The 17,684-nt window shown below is 52.4% G+C and overlaps 7 protein-coding genes across 7 annotated transcripts; 4 read left to right on the forward strand and 3 right to left on the reverse strand.

The window, feature by feature from the left end:
* Positions 1-63: 63 nt before the first annotated feature.
* IAQ61_000081 (uncharacterized protein) lies at positions 64-285 on the forward strand (the record flags this gene model as incomplete). Its single annotated transcript, XM_066094526.1, has 1 exon — positions 64-285. One exon carries the CDS (start codon positions 64-66, stop codon positions 283-285), a length of 222 nt encoding a protein of 73 aa, XP_065955379.1.
* Positions 286-1,443: 1,158 nt separating this feature from the next.
* On the reverse strand, positions 1,444-2,328 carry IAQ61_000082 (uncharacterized protein; the record flags this gene model as incomplete). The annotated part of the gene is made up of 1 exon (XM_003835180.1): positions 1,444-2,328. One exon carries the CDS (start codon positions 2,326-2,328, stop codon positions 1,444-1,446), a length of 885 nt encoding a protein of 294 aa, XP_003835228.1.
* Positions 2,329-6,753: 4,425 nt separating this feature from the next.
* IAQ61_000083 (uncharacterized protein) lies at positions 6,754-9,687 on the forward strand (the record flags this gene model as incomplete). Its single annotated transcript, XM_003835182.2, has 1 exon — positions 6,754-9,687. The coding sequence occupies one exon, from the start codon at positions 6,754-6,756 to the stop codon at positions 9,685-9,687; it is 2,934 nt and encodes a 977-aa protein (XP_003835230.2).
* A 541-nt stretch (positions 9,688-10,228) lies between these two features.
* Positions 10,229-11,339, forward strand: IAQ61_000084 (uncharacterized protein). The gene is made up of 4 exons (XM_003835183.2): positions 10,229-10,588; positions 10,692-10,706; positions 10,788-10,857; positions 11,001-11,339. The coding sequence occupies exons 1-4, from the start codon at positions 10,526-10,528 to the stop codon at positions 11,036-11,038; spliced, it is 186 nt and encodes a 61-aa protein (XP_003835231.1). The 5' UTR covers positions 10,229-10,525; the 3' UTR covers positions 11,039-11,339.
* A 374-nt stretch (positions 11,340-11,713) lies between these two features.
* Positions 11,714-12,585, reverse strand: IAQ61_000085 (uncharacterized protein; the record flags this gene model as incomplete). Its single annotated transcript, XM_003835184.1, has 3 exons — positions 11,714-12,117; positions 12,176-12,431; positions 12,481-12,585. The coding sequence occupies 3 exons, from the start codon at positions 12,583-12,585 to the stop codon at positions 11,714-11,716; spliced, it is 765 nt and encodes a 254-aa protein (XP_003835232.1).
* An 847-nt stretch (positions 12,586-13,432) lies between these two features.
* Positions 13,433-14,226, reverse strand: IAQ61_000086 (uncharacterized protein; the record flags this gene model as incomplete). Its single annotated transcript, XM_003835186.1, has 5 exons — positions 13,433-13,545; positions 13,629-13,743; positions 13,796-13,937; positions 13,986-14,062; positions 14,134-14,226. 5 exons carry the CDS (start codon positions 14,224-14,226, stop codon positions 13,433-13,435), a joined length of 540 nt encoding a protein of 179 aa, XP_003835234.1.
* A 443-nt stretch (positions 14,227-14,669) lies between these two features.
* Positions 14,670-16,356, forward strand: IAQ61_000087 (uncharacterized protein; the record flags this gene model as incomplete). The annotated part of the gene is made up of 2 exons (XM_066094527.1): positions 14,670-15,491; positions 15,574-16,356. The coding sequence occupies 2 exons, from the start codon at positions 14,670-14,672 to the stop codon at positions 16,354-16,356; spliced, it is 1,605 nt and encodes a 534-aa protein (XP_065955380.1).
* Between the last annotated feature and the right edge of the window lie 1,328 nt (positions 16,357-17,684).

The following is a 17,684-nucleotide window of genomic DNA, read 5'->3' on the forward strand; positions in this document are numbered from 1 at the left end:
GCATCACAAAATTCCTCGTCTCTTGATGGCTAGTTTCCTTTCTACTCGTCTTCATCAAACTAAATGCTCGAACATGATAGCCAATCACACAACAAATACCATCACGCAATCAAAGCACCCATCCCAGTCGACACGAGAAACAATGCTCAAATCACTTCACCCAACAAGCTTGCACCACCCCATTCTAACAACCCGAAGCGCACAAGCCAGCCCATGCCGTCTCAAAGCCCCCCGAACGACGACGATGACCATCTGAAACAAACAAAGCCTGTTGTATCTATCTAGGGTGTACATACTCCGCACCCGCACAGGCGCGAAACCATTTCTCTAGCCAGCCAACCCCCCTTTTCAAAACCATCGAGGGAAGAGAGCCTCACCCACCCACACAAACATGAAACAGGCAGCAAGCATCTGGTAAACCAGAACAAACCTTATTCTCTCTTTGCCGCGTGCGCATGCGCGCTTTGATCTCCATTATCCGCGTGGGTCGGTTTGTGCTTGGACGATCACAATGCTTTTCTTGACTCGTCGTTTCTCTTTTGATTTCCCATCTGTTTTGGAAGAGTCAAGTCTACAGCCTGTTGTGCCAACAGGCAATGTGCAACACTGCACCACAGACGCCGTCTGGAGTCGTGCCGTGGGGTTGCGGTGTGAGGTAGCTTTTTGTCAGTGTATTTTTGGTTGGTCGTGGCTGGCGGTGCAGCATTCCGACCGCTGCTGGGCTCACGGGTGAGGACGTGCGTGCACACAGCCACATTGGAAAATAACACAACCCCAGCTGGTGGCGTTGGCCATCGGCCCTCTTGACGTGCTTCTACACCATCCAGCTTTGAATGGGAGCTGGTCAACGCATGTCAAACAAAATGCTAATCAACGGTGGTACATGGCCAGTGACAGTGATTTTATAATCGCACAGGGCGCAGTGTATTTGTTTTTTTTCATAGGTATATAATCCTCCCCCAAAACAGTGATACATGGGTATCCAAGACATTGTCCCATACACCAGCCTAACCCTAAAGTCGTGTACAAGAAGGAAAAAATAATTGTGTCCCCAGACGCCGGTGTACGCCGACGGTGGATCAAAGAGTGACAAGAAGAGAATCGCAAAAGCATGTGCCGTCAGTCGCGCAAACATCCCCATATACATCATGGAGTCTATTCCACGTAATGACCAGATCTATGGGCTGGCCGAACAGTGCCTCAACCTCAAGTTGCATGGTCAAGATGGCATAATTTTCTTCCTTTGGAACTCCTGTGATCACGGTGGACCGCATTGGTGAGGCACAAAATCAAAACAATCATAACGTGGTCGTGCAAAGCGCTGACCTGCCTGCGCTAGCGAGATGAAGAACATCTTTGGGTATATGGATCGTGGCATGACCTCAGCAAGAACTCGTGCAAGTCTTTGGCCAAAGTGGAAGCGTAGGGTAGCGAATACGATGCTTAAGAGATTGGGGACCAGGAGGCCTTGAGACGGGTCTTCTCATCGAGCCCAGTGAGCGCCTTCCAGGCCGCAAGAGAGAGATCGATGTCGTGCTTAAGGCAGCCAGGACACATGTCCATAATGGTAGCCTCAATAGAGTTGCCTTGGTATTCGACCTTGATCTTTTGTCCACACCATGGGTTGGTAGATGCTCCGGTCATGACATCATAGGTAGATTCTCCCCAGGCAGGCTTGGCGAGGGCAACAATCATGTCGGTGTCGTGGAGCTCAGTGCCACAAGCGCCGAAGCTGCCGTTGTTGTCATAGATGGTGATGTCAACGTTGGAGAAAGTCTGGCCGGATGATGTGCTTCCAGATCCGGCAGGCTTCTCAGGAGCTGCAGGAGCAGAGTCAACGGGGGCGGCAGGCGCAGGCGCAGGCGGGGCAGGCGCGGGGGCAGCAGGAGCAGGAAGAGGAACGACAGGTGCCTCTGAAGTGGTTGGCTTGGGGGCCTCAGGAACAGGAGCAGGCGCGACGGGTGCAGGAGTAGGACTTGGGGAAGGAGTCTCCGGAGCCGGGACAGGAGCAGGTGTGTTGACGCTGGTGGGCTGCTCGACAACAGGCACGACGGGAGCCGGAGGAGGCGGGGGCGCAGGAGAGGGAGCCGGAGCCACTGGGGGGTTGGAGCTGGGGCTGGGGCTGGGGCTGGGCTGTACGGGGGAGACCACTTCTGGGGCAGGAGTAGGAGCAGTCTCGGGCACGGTGTCGTCCTCGTAGACGGTGGTATAGACGACGACCGTCTCGACGACCGTCTCGGTGTGGATAACGAGGGCGCGCTTGTCAACAGGTGCAGCAACAGCGGAGAGGCTGAGGAGCAGGGAAGCGAGGACGGCAGAAGTCTTCATTTTGGGCGTGAGAGTAGGTGGTTGTTTTTCGGTTGATTTGAAAAGGTCGAAGGAGTGGGTTTGAAGGGGTGAGTCCGCAGGGAATGACTGAACTGGCTAGCAGTTCGAGTGGTTGGATTGATGTTGCGTAGAGACTGTGGGTTGTCAGGAGTGACAAGGACGAGAGAGATGCGATATCTCAAAGGTGGGGTTTGATAAAGAGAGTGGAAAAAAAAAGGGAAGACTTCAAGCCTATAGGGAGTGGATAGGAGCTTGAAGCGGGCGGGGGGGGTTGCAAAAACTTATAGGGAACGATTGAGGGCTTGGTGAAAGAAAGAAAGAAAAAGAGTGGAAGAAGTGGGCAAAGGGAAACGCAGGACTAACAGAACAGACTTGGCGGGTCTTCTGCCTAGCGCTGGCTCAACCCCTGCCTAGCAACGACGCCACCCGACCAGCCGTGCGTGGTGGGACACAGACTGCGCACACATGCTATGGTACACATTGGCCTACTACATACTACATACGTGATATTCCGATCGAATCCTCCGCCCGCACGCCCGCACGCCCGCACGCACCACGGGGCTTCGACCGTCCAATGTCCATGGCATGCTAACCATGCCAATGCCTCTTTTCTCCGGCCCGGCCTGCGAGAGCTGAAGTGGAACCCAACGCGCTCCCCACATCTCGTACCGTCGTGTGCTCAACAAGACCACGGCGCGCCCAGAGCCTTAGTCTGCGCCATCTTTACAGCTCGACGCCGCCCTGTTGGCAGTGGCAGCAAGCAGGACAGCACAGCACAGCACAGCAACATCACCGCGACATGAGGTCGTCATAGTTGGCAGCCATCACAGTCTGTCCGCTATCTGCAGACCGCTGCCATGCACTCGGCGTGCTGCTGCCCACTTGCAAGGATGCAATCACTAATGTCCTTTTTTCCCTCTTTTCCTTTTAGTTTTCTTCTTCTTTTACATTGTTCTCTTCATCAATGAAAAAGTTATTTTTTGTTTGCTTTCCCTGGGTCTGACTTGCGTCTCCGGCCTCCCTTGTCTCGCAGCAGCAAGCTGATTCCTCCCCCCTTGCTTGCCGAGGCGTGAGAGAACAGGGTCAGGCAGGCAACGCATAGCGAATCACTGCACTGATCTTCAGGAACGCGCCAGGGGAAATAGCCCAAAGTGGAAAAAAGGCGAGCGACAAGGGCTGAAAATGGCTGTCTGCGCCTCACACCATGTCATGGCTGGAAATGAGATGCCCAGAGAGCCAGATGGGGGACCTGTTTCAGAGTGCCCTTGACGGGGCCCAACACGTGTAGGTATTCTTTGACTTCGCGTGAGCCCACGTTGTTCGGCGCGAGGAACAAAGAGCGAGTCAAAGGGCTCAAAGCCGTGCTGGCCAAGTTTGCGGGCATCGGGCATCCCCATTCGCAGCGTCTGGAAGCAGTAGCACTGGACACTGGCTTGGCCACTTCAACGCTGTCTCGCTCTCTCTGTCATCATTGGCTGGCCAAGTGGCGGCACCACTCCCACTGCCATACCCAAACCTGTTGTGCTCCGATTTGCGACGTGGGACCGGTCGACGAAGAAGCCTGACGGCGTCAATGTGACATATCCTGCGTGTGCGCATGCTGAGAGAGCCGGATTGCCTCAGCCGAGTTGTCGTTCGCTCGCTTTGTCGGCGAGCTGATTCCGCTGCTTCTGTCTGGACTTTGTCGCGACACCATCATGAGCTTCGTCAGCAACGCACAAGAAATGAAAACTGGGGCCAATGCAAGTTCGTCGTTTTTTCACTGGGCCGTAGCGGTTCCGCGCGGCAGCCACGTGCAGCAGTCCAGAGCCCTATCTTATCCACTTGTCGATAGCGATAGCTATCGATCTCCACAGCCGCTGTCGCATCGAACCTGTCGACAGTGGGGTTCAGAGCTTGACTTGTGCTTCTGGACTTGAACAGAGACTTCTTTGTTCTCACGGACTAGCATACATATCGAGTAATCCCAACCTTTTCCCACCCAACCAGTCCACGCGTCATTACACAGTCATCGGTGTACTGGCACAGTCCACCTAACACCCTTCCAAGCGTAACTAGAAAATGTCGACATCTTGACTGCCCGGCTTTCTCTGAAGCGGTGTAGGGTGCACATCCGAGGGCGAACCTGACTATCTTAGAAGCCTGATCATGGACAAACATACGCCGTGCAACGTCTGCCGATTGTTTGGTACACTACCGTGCTGCGCCATTCGCCGTCTGGACCCTTTACGTTCCAGGCGTTCGGCATTGGCGTCGTCGGAGATGGTCGTCTCTGAGATCGTGCATGCAGTGCGGCCTGCATCATCAGACTGCCCAACAGTCTACCTGTGACGCAATTGTATGGAAGATTTTTGTCAAGAGTTGCCTTCACCAACGCAGTTTTGCATGGGGCCGTGACTCATCAACTTGTAAGATGGTCAACATGTTGGGCCAGATTACGTGATGATTGTGTTGGACGCCGAGATTGTGCGAAGTAGTTCGTATGTTACTGCTCTACTCTATCTCGCTGGCAGCTGGCGCATGTGCTAACATACTCGTTCTGTGACACCTCTGCGCAGTAGTCTATGCAGCAGAAGTACCGCGAGCATACTACTCAAACGCCAGGGAATCCATCGGCCAAGGATGTGAGACTATGTCGCCCCCATCTTTCTCTTTAGGTCGCTCATATCGAAAAGCGACCTTGTCAACGCGTCGGTTGGACCAACTACCTTTTTGTGGGAGGACGTGGTGTGACATGCGACCCTCGCTTACCTGTGAGTTAGGCTCCTTGTAGAGAGTCAGTCTCCTTCATCGCAGTCTCATCGCTTCAAAAGACTAGCGGTCGCTGGAGTTGGGCAGCATCTGAGAGGTGGTAGCATCCACCAAGACGCCATCATCTGCAACACATGTGGCTATGTGTTTAGTGTAGTCTTGATATGATGATACCGACGGGCCCTGCAGAGTAACATTCTAGTTGTTACTCAAGTCCACTAGGTACCGATCACCGCATCGCATACATGTGGAGCCCCGCTCTTGGTGACCATCACAGTGTTCTCTCGGGGGTCAAGACATGTCTACTATACTACGACAGCCACGAGGACGTCTCGCGGTTTTGAATTAACGGACTTACATGGCCCAAATACTGATCTGTGTGTATTGCAATTTGGTATGGATGTCATTTATAATTGATAACAATACCTATAAACACTGGTGCAGGTGATGTTACACAACGAAGTCCTAATTGCTATTTTAGAAGTTTTATATCGTCTTGCAATGTATTGTGCACCTAAGTCTATGCTCGCTCGGTGGACTTGAACATGACATTTTTCTGGGGAGCAGAAGGAGCATATACCCATTGATAATGACTGGGCAAGTCGAATAGGTCTGCTTGTATGTGTTCAAATCATCGGTGTACAGAATTGAGTCTTTGAAGTCAGAGTCCCACTCCCATGACCCTGTTCATCCACAGGAACAAGTAATTCATGTCTCGCCCGTGATGGTACAGCGCGACAACGACAATTCTCGTCCTTTTCTGCGTATCTGTGTATTCGAAGCGCTCGCAGCGAGAAGCGCTAGGGCTATGTCTGCTTTGCAATGATGGCTGTCATGCTGGAGAGACCGGATACTATAAGTTTGGTTGATAGCATTGATCCAGTGCAATATCATCCAAGGAGAGGACAGGACTTGCTGCAAGGAATCTGACGTGCGCATAATGTCTATCAGAGTCCCAAAGACGGCTACATGGTGAGCGTTCAAAAATGGTCAACTATAGCCTCCAGTCGGCCTTGGATGTGCGATCGCGGGTTGATGGCAACAGATGAGACGGCTGAGATGGGTAAGGCTGAAAGTGGGGAGTTCGTCAAGCATGGGATCTGTCGGGTCGATCAGCTTCGACGTCAATCTGGTACCTTCATCATTGTATGTCTTGGCATGCCCGAGGCTGCAGGTGGACTCTGAAGGCGTCATGGCTCCGGACGAAGCACGAGCTAGAATCCTGGAAGGAACCCCTCACCAGCCACGCACCATTCTACGACGACGACGACGACGACCTCTACCAGATAGCGAGCGCATCTCATCTATTACCTTTCTGCGTACGTAGGTGAAGGTGTGTGTATTCATATCGCGCTACATACGTCTTTGCCCACTCCACTGCCCACCGTCGCATTCCAGGCTTATCAATCCAAACCGACCTTCCCAAGCCACCACCACGGCTTCGGGCTGACGCCTAGGGCTACGACGGATGCCTTTCGCTTCTCATATATATTCTTGAAGTACGCATGTGCACTGCACTATACTGTGCCATTTAGGCATCATCTCTTGCCTGGGATCCCCTTCCGCTTGCGGCTGGGTCACACCAAAGCATCAGCGCCCGAGGACGTGCTTTGTTTCATAACCATAGTAGACCAGACGCCCACAACGAAGCCTCCGAGGCCTCTCCTATCCATCATGTCTCTCACCGACTCCGAAGTCGAACTGGTCAGCACGCAGTTGCAGCGGGAGACGGACGACATTCCAGAGGAACCCGACATGATCCAATCCTCGCATTTTGAAGAGGGCCAGTCCTTCGCTCCACCCCCACGCATCGCTGCCCGTTTCTACCACCATGCGAGCAACCGTCGCAAGTCGTCTGCTGCCTCTTCGCGCCGCAACTCGCTGTCGTCGACACAATCGCACACTTCCAGCCGATCGTTTCGTAACCTCTGCCACAGCCACCATGTCGCCCAGCACCTCCGCCGTGCCTCGATTCTCGAAGACCGCAAGGCCCGACTGGCGGACCGCGCAGCACACGCCGAACAGGTGCGATTGCGCGCTGCGTTAGCCAAGGCAGCTCCACGTGCCTCAAACAGTGAAGAACGAGCGTTGGCTGCGCAGCACGCACGCGAGCGCCACCTGGCTCAGGTGGCAGCCTCCTGTGCTGAGGAGGTGAGGAGGGCTAAGAAGATTGCAGAGGATATGAAGGAGCGCAAAGCTGCCGAGGAGCGACGGTATCGCGTAGAGATGGAGGAGAAACTAGCAGAGGCTGAGAAGAGGCGGCTGGAATACAAGCGCAACCCAAGGAGACCAAGGACCGCCAGCTCGCCCCCTGCCGCTGTGAAGACACCAGCTGAGCGTCCAGCTCCAACGTATGAAGACGCTGCCATTAGGATACAGTCGGTATGGAGGGCTAGGACACGCAAGAATATTGTGAAGGCGTGGCTACAGCTTGGACTGTGCATCGACATGGTCCAAGAGACCAGCTTCGAGGTCATTACCGTCATGCTCGCCGACGACAAGCTCCTGAAGATTACGGAGAAGATCATGACGCTCTTCGTTCTGCTACCAGATGCGGATCCAACGTCGCGCAGTGCCGCTGTACGCACTTTCCTTTCTGCATACCTCATCCTGGGCCACCCTGCACATGTCTTCAGCCGAGACGGTGACCAAGAGCAGGATCTCATCACCAAGGCTAAAGACCTCATCATCTCGTTCGAATCCGCATTAGCCAAGCTGTCATCGTGCAACTCCTTCATGCCCTCACCCACGCGTACAGAGACAGTGCTGTTGGCTCATGGCAGTTTCCTGGCTGCCTTCAATGACTGGAAGGCCCGAGATTCATCGGCTTTGGTTGAAACCATGGTTGCTTCCTTCGTCAGTCTTGATGAGATCTGGCAAAGTGTCAAAGACGCAACTGTGGACGAGGTGGCGAACGAGTACAGGAACGGCATTCGGGATAACCAGGCGATCTTGCTGAGCAAGATCAAGAAGTTGGCTGGCCCAGACAAGGCTCTTACCCTCATCAGGAAGGCTATCCGTGAGAGCAGGAGATCAAGGCCAAAGAAGAAACCAGCTGGAGAGACTGTACGACCACGCGTTGCCATCGATGCGTCACCGACTTCGCCAGATTCTGCCGAGAGTGCAGTTGTCCAAGCAGAAGCCGCTTCAGAACTTGCAGCATCTGGTAGTTTAAGCCACAACGAATCGTCCACGCAAGGGCATCAAGCACAATCGCTCTCCAAGGTTTTCACCGTCGTTCCAGATAACCGCATCTTGGTACATGAGTTGTCTATTGACAAAGAGTATCGCATTGATGCATCGCCGACAGCTAATTTGAGGGACGCACTCAACCGTGAGCTTTGCGATGCAATGCGCAGTGGATTTGAAGCTGGTGATGGCGCAAACTGGACCGCTGCCATGGCAGAAAATATACGCGCCAAACTCTTACGTCTACTCAAGGCTGGCAACTCTATGCACACGCTGATTTCGGAGACATTGGATCCGCAGCTCATCAACAGGCAGTGCAGTCAGGGGTTATTTTCCTACGGCAAATTCTTTGAATTCATTGCAGGCATACTGCCCAAACTCTGTGCGCCTTTCCGGGATGCGCAGGTGCAAGCTTTGGCTGAGGAACTACAAGAGGAAGGAGAGCTACCAGAGATGGTCGAGAAATTGTTCAAGTTACTACATGTCATCGATCTTCTGTCTTTAGACTACTCCAACTTTTTACTCACGAATGCGGCCCCAACTCTGATCAAAGAGGCTACCGGGTACGAAGAGCGCATGTTTGCTCAGGACCTCGAGGCAGGCAAGATTACACTTGGACGTACGCGACGCTGGTGGCACAACGCGGCTGTGAATATGCACACTGAGGCAGATCGTCGGGATCCTTGGGGTCAAGCCAATCCAGTGAACCGTCCAACTGCTCACAAGATTTACGCCCGTGGATTAGTAGACCTCGCAGTAGCCACGCCACCTCTGCGAGACTCGGAGTTGCCAGAGACACTCGAGCTCGATCGGGCTCGCATTTCCCGTATCCGCGAGGATGCGCTGCGAGTTACTACCATCGGTGGTATACTCCTCACTGCAAAGAACCTGCTCAAACGAGATGTCCGGTCTCAGTGGAAGTCAGAAGCCAGCAAAATGTGGCTAGTTCTCAAGGATGGATACATGAAGGATCCCTCGACGCCATCGAAGATTTCGTCGCTCCTCGAATCATCCCGCAACATGCCCCCGTCCACAAGAGCACAGCTCTCTTCCACAGTCACTCGCTTGCTCACTCAAGCCGAGTCTGGAAAACTGGCTGATCCTGTGTTGAAGGTACTTTTTCAACGCTTGAAGACGCACATTTTCAATCGTGTCTCAGCTAGCAGCTCGGGCGAGCGCGTCAAGGCTGCCAGCACAGCGACGGAGGGCCTGGCTACAACAGGTCTCCCAGAGTTCGGCTCCCAAGTTGCCGAGATTTGCGAGCAGTTGGGCAAGATTGGCGAGGTGGATCGCAAGTGCCACGGCAAATGGTACGAGGAGATTGCGGAAGAGATGGAAAGACTGGGTGTTGAGGGTGAAGAGCTCCGTCGCTCTTCCAGCGCGGAGACTGAGGAATCCGCAGCGGATGCATCCTCTTGATGCTGTCTACTCCTTGTTCTTGTCTGGTATGCTTGCGAATTTGACAGGAACGTCGTTTTTGGTATTATTATGGTCACCCCCGGCATTTTTTCATGGGAACAGGTCGCAAGGCGTTTGGAGGGCGTACTGCATCGACTTTGTGGCACACGCAGCATTTGAATTTGGAGGAACGGGCTTGATACTTGATACAGACAGGATGAAATCTCACTTCTGGGTCCAGTCGATTTCCGACTCGAATGCACACGTTGCCATTCTTCACGTGGTTTATTTCAAACCGAGTACCTGTTTGTTCATGTGTGTGTGTGTGTGTGTGTGAGTGTGTGTGAGTGTGAGTGTGAGTGTGTGTGTGTGTGTGTGTGTGTGAGTGTGTGTGAGTGTGAGTGTGTGTGTGTGTGTGTGTGTGTGTGTGTGTGCGTGTGTCCTGTGACCATGGGGAATGTGGTGATTGTGATCCATTTGTGGACTTTGTTCCTCTTCACAGCACGATCCAGTGTTTGCAACTGGCAAAGATGTCGCCCTGATCTTTGTCTGACATGTGCATCGCGATCGTAGCTGCCTGCCGTACATTCTAGCCCCGATTGCCATTCCTCAGCTTCCTCCTATTGGCCGCCCGGACACAACTCAGCAACAAACAAAACGCTATTTTTATCAGACCTTTCGACTGCGCTGACTGCACCTGCTCTCCTAAATCCTCGATTTCTGTTTTCAAGGAGGAAAGCCGCAATCGCAGCAAGAACTCGTCGAGCTCGTTTTATTTCGCATCAACAGATTGGACTTGGCCAAGCGAGAGAGTATTCAAGAACGTTGGAAAGGAACAGCAATACCTATTAGCCAAGCCATGGCTCGTGGAAATCAGCGTGACAAGGCGAGGGAGAAGGCCCTCAAGGCTGCAGCTGGGGTTGTATGTTTGCCCTTTCGCCCTCAACACAGAATCACCCTTGGACGTCACTGTGATCCACTTGCCAAATTCCAAAGACGACGATGGTGCTAATGGAATCCTACAGAAACCCAAGAACACTGTATGTTGTTTCCATTTTCTGCCTTGGGTTGCGCATATGTCGGTGTAAGACGTGGTCCCTAGGCTAACATGGCCACATCAGCAATCCGGCACACAGTTTGCCCGCACAAAGGAAGAACAAGCTGCCATTATGCGCGCAAAGCAGGCTGCTGGTATGTGTGCTTCTCTTTTTTTCCTTTCTTTTTGCCCTCTTGCGATATTTTCTTGTCTCCGTCTTTTCCCACAAGATCTGTATTCTTCGAGATATAGGCTGCTGCACGTACTGGCTCCGCTAACAGTTCTTTGCCTGTGACAGCCGAGGCGAAGAGGGCCGCCGACGCCGCCAAGAAATAACATGGTCCTCGTGCTGCTGCACTGTGCTGTCTGTCAGTCAGTCTGTCTGTCTGTCTGTCCCATGTCCGTCAGTCGGCCCCTTGGGCAGCAACAACACAGTCACAGTCGGGTCGGCCCATGCCTCGCATTTGGGTGCGACGAGCTTTGATGGCTTTATTAGCGGCGTTTCTGATTAGATTGACTGGGTAATTGTATTGCGATGGATGCCGTAGGCTTGGATAGCGAATATACCAATTTGTGATTTTTGAAAGGCTGTGACTTCTCGCTCATTCCGCACATGCTGTAACCTTCATGTCCCCCCTCAGCGCTGCGTGTCAGTTCACAACTGTGTTTCTCGTGACGGAAGACGGAATTTAAAAGAAGTGCGATCTCTTGGATCTAGCTCTAATTCTTCAAACATACTGTACAACTTCAGACTAGGCTATTCACCACTTCGCGACCCTGTCACCGCGCATGGTGGTATATTGGTATAATGCGCAAGAAAAAAAACCCCTCCTAGAGATTCCTCCCCAGCAAAACAATAGTAGTGGTATAAAGTACGTGTCAACCTTGCCTCGTCATCTCAAGGCCACGTTCTACACAGCCATTCCCCACCTATGCCTAAACCACTCCCATGTCCCACCAACCAGCCATTATTGAATACCTCTATCACGTATGTTTCGTCGACGAAAGTGCTTATGCAATCATACCAGGGAATCCGCCAAAGTTGTTCACTGCAGCGTTCGCGGGAAAGGAGTTCATGCCGCACAAACACTGGCATGAGCAAGCCTGTCCCTGACCGTCCATGCCTTCACCGGCAACGACCTCAGCACCAGCAGGGGGAGCAACGGCATGAGGCGCTCCAGTTTCGACAGCACCAGCACCACCAGCACCCCCAGCTTCGACAGTGACGGTGGTGGGGGCGGCGGCCGCCCCGGGGTCGACATTCTGGAGAGGCCCAGGAGTGAGGGAGGTACCGTTCGTACTAATGGCGAGTGCCTTGAAGTTGGCCATTGTCTTGTCGCCCGTGGTGGCGGCGTTGATGCTCATCACCATGCCTTTGCCGCAATGGATGCCGTTTTGCTGTTTGCAGTAGAACCCTGGTCCTATTCGTTAGCAGCTATCCTGACCTCATGTGTTATCAGGGCACCGGCGTACAAAGAGGCTCTGTTGTCTCAACAGTCATGTTCCAGGTCACACCGTCTTTGCCCTCGGGATTGGGCTGGAAGCCCGAGTCCATACCTCCGTCCATCTTTCGGCAGGGGTCTTCGAAAGTGGACTGCGTGACGGTGTGGTTCTTCTGCATGAAGACGAACATAACCATGTCGCCGACGGCAGCGGTGATAGATTCGGGAGTGTAGACCAAGGCGGGCGCCATGCCAGTAGCAACGGGCTTGAGACCACCCACAGTGACCTAGGGATGTTACTGAGATGTCCAGATAATCGATCCGCACTATACTTACAGTGTGTGTCATCGGGCCAGCCGCCTCAGCAGGGTGAAGGCTCATGACGTTCATTTGGGCGCCAGCAATACTAGCGGCGACGGGTAGTGCTGCGAAGTACTTCATTATGAGTAGATTTGTCTGATTTGCCTGTAGGAGGTCCTGAGTAAAGAATGTAAACTTGCGCTGCAAGTAATATAAAATATGTCGAGAAACAAAAAGTCTGTCTGAAGTGATGAAGGATTGAATAGGCACTACGAGGGTCGGCTCGGACAGATCGAGGAGAGAAGAATGAATGGAATGAGAGTTAAGAAACACCGGCACCGAGACGATTATGAGGCAAGAAGGTGAATAACGGGTTCATTAGTTGCCTGGGACATCCATTGCTTAAATCCATGCATAGAATTTGGACTCTTGTTGGGCGGCAGACTAGACCACGCCCATGGCGAAACATTACACCCCTCTCTCTGGTCGCTCACCGCAGCAAACGGAAAAACGGCTGCAACAATAGTCAGATTTTGGCGATGTGCACTCGGTTCGAGTGTTGATGGGCGTGGTTCGAAGCCGCAACTGTTGGAGGTGGGTTCGAGAGTGTCGCGGTAGTGTCGCAGATCCGTCTCGCTTCACACTAAGTGGTCCCAGATAGGAAACCCAAGTCACTTTAGCCTCTTAGAACAAGCACATAACCAGTAAGGATGCCTGAAAGGATAGTCTGGGAAAAGCTTTGCCGCATGAAAGAATTGACAGGCATCATCTCGCAACCTGCATTCCCGAGCATCTTGATGCACATGTCGTTGACGATCAGCCACATTTGAGGAGCTAGGCAAAAGGCTTCCTTGCTCTAATTGGCTCATAAGAGCCATCGTAGAGCCTAGCACCATCAACTGTTTCGTCAAGTGCTAGGCATATTTCCAGAAGCACAATTCCCCTGGACATGCCTCCACGAGTCATCGTCTTCTGTGCCGGTTCCTGCTCATTCATTTGGTGCGGCATTCTTGGATACTTGTTGCCGTCCCACGTGCAAGCCGGTATAGTATCCAGCGTAGTACCACGACATCATGATGTTCTTTAGATTTTCATCTTGCACTGTCCAACGTTAGTATCTTCCAGCAGCAGTCAATGACTTCCCCACACTGTCTGGGCCAACGTCTGTCAAGTGGGAAGCATACCTGATCCGAGAAGTGCCTGGGGCATGGAAGCCCCAAGAGGTTCGTTCTGGAGCATGGGAGCCGCGATATTCGGCGGTTGATCCTGCTGGGGCTGGGGCTTTGCAGATTCCGGTGCCTATTTGCGTCAGACTTAGATGTGCAGACTCGCTTTTGGGACCATGTCGTACTTGCTGGGCCTGCACTTGACTCGCACTATGATCTTCTTCGCTGCTTTCAAGTTCCATATCGGCATCCTGATCTTCCGCGTCACCGTTCGTAGTTGCTCTGCTTATGGGCGTCTCGGCCTCTTCCATCAGATGTCCATGGTCTCTGGAAGGGTTTAGTGTCAACCATAAGAGCTATCCGAAAGGCACTTACTCTCGCAATTCTTCTAATTCTTCCTCGGTAAGCACATCTTCGAGCTTCTTGCCAGATTTCTGGATGCTGTGGTACCTCTGCTCACGTGTCAGAAAGCAGGCAAAGACAAGCCTTATAAGCCTTGGAAGCGAAGACAGTGAAGTGCTACCTTGTATTCGGCTACTGCATCATCCCAAGAATTTATCAACAGAGAATCATCCCACGCATTTTTATCGCTTATGTCAATGAAATCTGCAGACATGGCGAAGAACTTTGAGTGGCCAAGATGCGGTGAATAGCAGACCAGAGCAGGGGCTCAAGTAAGTAGAAGACGGCGGAATGCCTTGCCGACGATTTTAGTTGGGGGATCTTTAGGTGAGAATGCAGGCCAAATTGAGCGCTCGAGGAAGCGGTCGAAACTTGTTCTCCTACAGTGATGCTCGCGTGATAGTGGATTGACGGTGTGCATATGTGCCTGTTCCTGGGAGTGAGAGAGTTGGTTCACCTTGGCGAGAGTCGTCCGCTAACGTCAATAGTCAACAGTCAAAAGTTAGCGCGCCTTCCTCAAAAAAAAAGTCGCGGGTCCAAGCTCAAATACCTCGAACTTTTCGAAGCGCGATCTAAGCTGCGCGCCATCGCCCACAGTCACAACAACAATAACAACAACAATAGCTACACGCACACTGGCAACTTCGCGTATACTCAATGGCTGTCGAAGACACCAAGGGCAACAAGAAGCGCAAGGGTAAGTGCCTGCAGCCGATCATCGACCCAGTACCCATTCTAACCATGGCTAAAACAGGCGCACCAGCTTCGTCGCCGAAAGCGAAGAAGGCCAAAAAGTCATCTGAGGACACGGTAGCCACCAAGCCCGTCAAAGCCTCAAAGGGGTCCCCCGCAGTTTTGACGCCTGTTGAGACTAAGACGACCAAGGCCAAGTCTGCGCGCAAGCAAGCAGCTGACTTCATGGACGTTGACGTTGACGTTGACGTTGAGGTTAATGCTGCGCCCGCACCTGTACCCGAAGCTACTGCCCAGACCAAAGCAAAGAAGGGCAAAGCTGCCAAAGACGCCAAAGACACGACTGGCAAGGCGCCCGCGCTCGCTGTCACCAAGACAGAATTCTCTACAGTGGAAGAGAAGTCCAAAGAAAAGACGAAAAAGACGAAGAAAGGAAAGCAAGCTGGGTTCGGTCCTGTCGATGAGGATGAGGCGCCTGCACATCTCACTGTTTCCAAGACAAAATCAAAGAAATACAGGGACGGCAAGCAGGTAGAGACAGACGAAATCGCTGCCGAGGGCGCAACTGAAGCAGACGAGGCAGACGACGATGGCGAGGTGGACGATCAGACTGCTGCTCTCCTGGCCGGTTTCGGCAGCGACGACGATTCAGACGATCCTTCTGAAGACCTGAACTTCGACGAAGATATCGCCGTGCCTAAGCTCAACGCCAAACAGCGAAAAGCAATTGCAAAGGCAGAGCAGGCAGCCAAGTCAAACGAGCCTGGTGTCATCTACGTCGGGTTTGTACATCCTTGAACATTTGTCGCTATTACTATCTACTAACAAGCTCTTCAGTCGCGTACCTCGAGGTTTCTTCGAGAAACAGATGAAGCAATACTTCTCCCAGTTTGGCAAAGTCAATCGCCTGCGTCTTTCCCGCAACAAAAAGACCGGAGCCTCCAAGCACTTTGCTTTCGTCGAGTTCGCCTCCTCGGAGGTAGCAGACATCGTTGCGAGAACCATGGACAACTACCTGTTATTCGGCCACATTCTCAAGTGCAAGCTGCTACCTACGGACCAGGTTCATCCTGATCTCTTCAAGGGCGCTGGGCAGCGCTTCAAGGTTGACCCTCGCAATAAGAAGGTTGGTCTCGCCATGGCGCGCGGTGCGGAGCGCCCAGAGTGGGAGAAGCGGGTTGCCGCAGAGAAAATGAAGCGGTCGCGAACAACTAAAATGCTGAAAGACGAACTTGGCTATGAGTTCACTCCCCCTTCGTTGAAGAGTGTCAAGGATGTTCCAAAGCCGACCTCGGATGTGGAGGACAAGGTCCAAGAACAACTTTTCAAGGAGGCACCCGTTGCGGAGCAGATCACAACTAAGAAAGGAAAAAAAGGAGCCAAAGCAACGCCCAATACCGTGGACGAGGCCAGCGGCACAGTTGAAGCGGCTCCTGAGTCAGTCGAACCCCTCGCGGGCAAGAAGAACAAGAAAGATAAGAAACGAAAGTCTGACGTTGCTCTCGAGATAACAGCTGAGGAAGCAGTCCCTCTACAGGCAGCTCTGAAAAGTAAGAAGGCTAAGAAGGATGCAAAGCTCGATGTGGTCATAGAGGAGACGAAGCCTGAGGTCACCTCAAAGCCCAGGAAGGCTAAGAAGGTTAAAGCATGAGGTGTATTGGACTTACCACCACGAGGGAGCGTCCACAAGTTCTTTTACAAGAATGTGGAGAATCAAAAGGCGTTTGTGCGTAGCGTATGAGTCTTGTCACTGTATCCCCAGATTGAGTGACGGAATATTGCTACTCAGGCATTTCACTCTGAGCATTCAGACAGTCGGAATACCTCTAGCTCGTATGTTAGCAGCTGCCATTACATATTTTCGGATGTTGCAATCTTCATCCTCTGTGTCCTCCCAGCCATTCATGTGTTCAGCATGCGCACACAGTCTTGAAACGGGGGCTATTCCGTTCTTCCAACCTTCCTATTCGTAACACCCAGTGCTCAATTACCTGTCTTCACGACTTGCTTTCTCCACGCGCGGGGCGCATTTAAGAAGAGAGGTCCAGACTCTGTCCAGGTGGCGTGAGATTACCCTCTAGGCACAATCATACGAGTACAGCATCTTTGCATGTTGGTTGTGGCAGAAGTTAAGCGAATCGGACGGCTGGCTTCTGATCTGGCTTCAGGGCCTGATTGGTCAAACTTCGTTAGGAAGAAGAGCCCGCTGTATTGTGCCAACTCAAATGCCAGAAGTGTGGTGATTTACTTTGAATCCTTGGAACTAGCCATGGTTGCCGGTGTGCGGAGTGGTTCTGTGGAGTGATGTCGCGTGCTTGGTAGTATCCGATTTCACGCGAAGGTCATTAGATCGGTTCGGTATAAGGATGGGATGAGCCCACTTGTGAAAGATTTGTTCTTTTGTTTTGTTCACTGATCGCACAGAAACAAGAAAACTTTTTTTCGTCTGATTCCCAGGATATTACCAATAGTATTGAGTGCCGCAGACACAGTGGCGAGTCTACGCCATGGACAACTCGCCTAACCCTGACGTCACCTCTTCTCTATCAACGATCAAGACGGCACCGACCTGTGACCAGACTGGCACACAATCCTCCATGAAGATAGATTCGGCCATACCAGCGAAGCCCCAAGACCAACCACAGACCCAGTCCAACTCATCAAGTTGGCAACCATCAGGCTCACAAAGCCATCCATGGCTGTCGCCACACACATCCGAGGAGCAAAAACATGCATGGCATACGAGTTTGTTGGGTATGGGCTCGAGGAGAGTGGAGGATAATTGGGGGTTCCATAGTGCAAGTGTTTCGAGGGAACATAGTCCTTTTCGGGGAAAGTAGAGCGAGAGCGAGAGACGAAACAAAGTGAGACCAATATGTACATTGTGAAGGGATGGGTGGTATCGAGAATCCGTAAGCGGGCAGCTAGATGGGTTGCCTCACATGTGGAATTTCCCCGTAAATAGGATTTGCCAATAGC

This window comes from Plenodomus lingam, assembly GCF_022343315.1.
Source record: "Plenodomus lingam strain CAN1 chromosome Unknown contig_1, whole genome shotgun sequence".
NCBI classification, from domain to species: domain Eukaryota; kingdom Fungi; phylum Ascomycota; class Dothideomycetes; order Pleosporales; family Leptosphaeriaceae; genus Plenodomus; species Plenodomus lingam.

What these genes read in the sequence shown, in the direction of transcription:
- IAQ61_000084 (XM_003835183.2), top strand. Translation starts at nt 10,526, where the DNA reads ATGGCTCGTGGAAATCAGCGTGACAAGGCGAGGGAGAAGGCCCTCAAG. An exon ending in GCGCGCAAAGCAGGCTGCTG is followed by an intron (nt 10,858 to 11,000) that starts GTATGTGTGCTT and finishes TGCCTGTGACAG; the next exon opens with CCGAGGCGAAGAGGGCCGCC.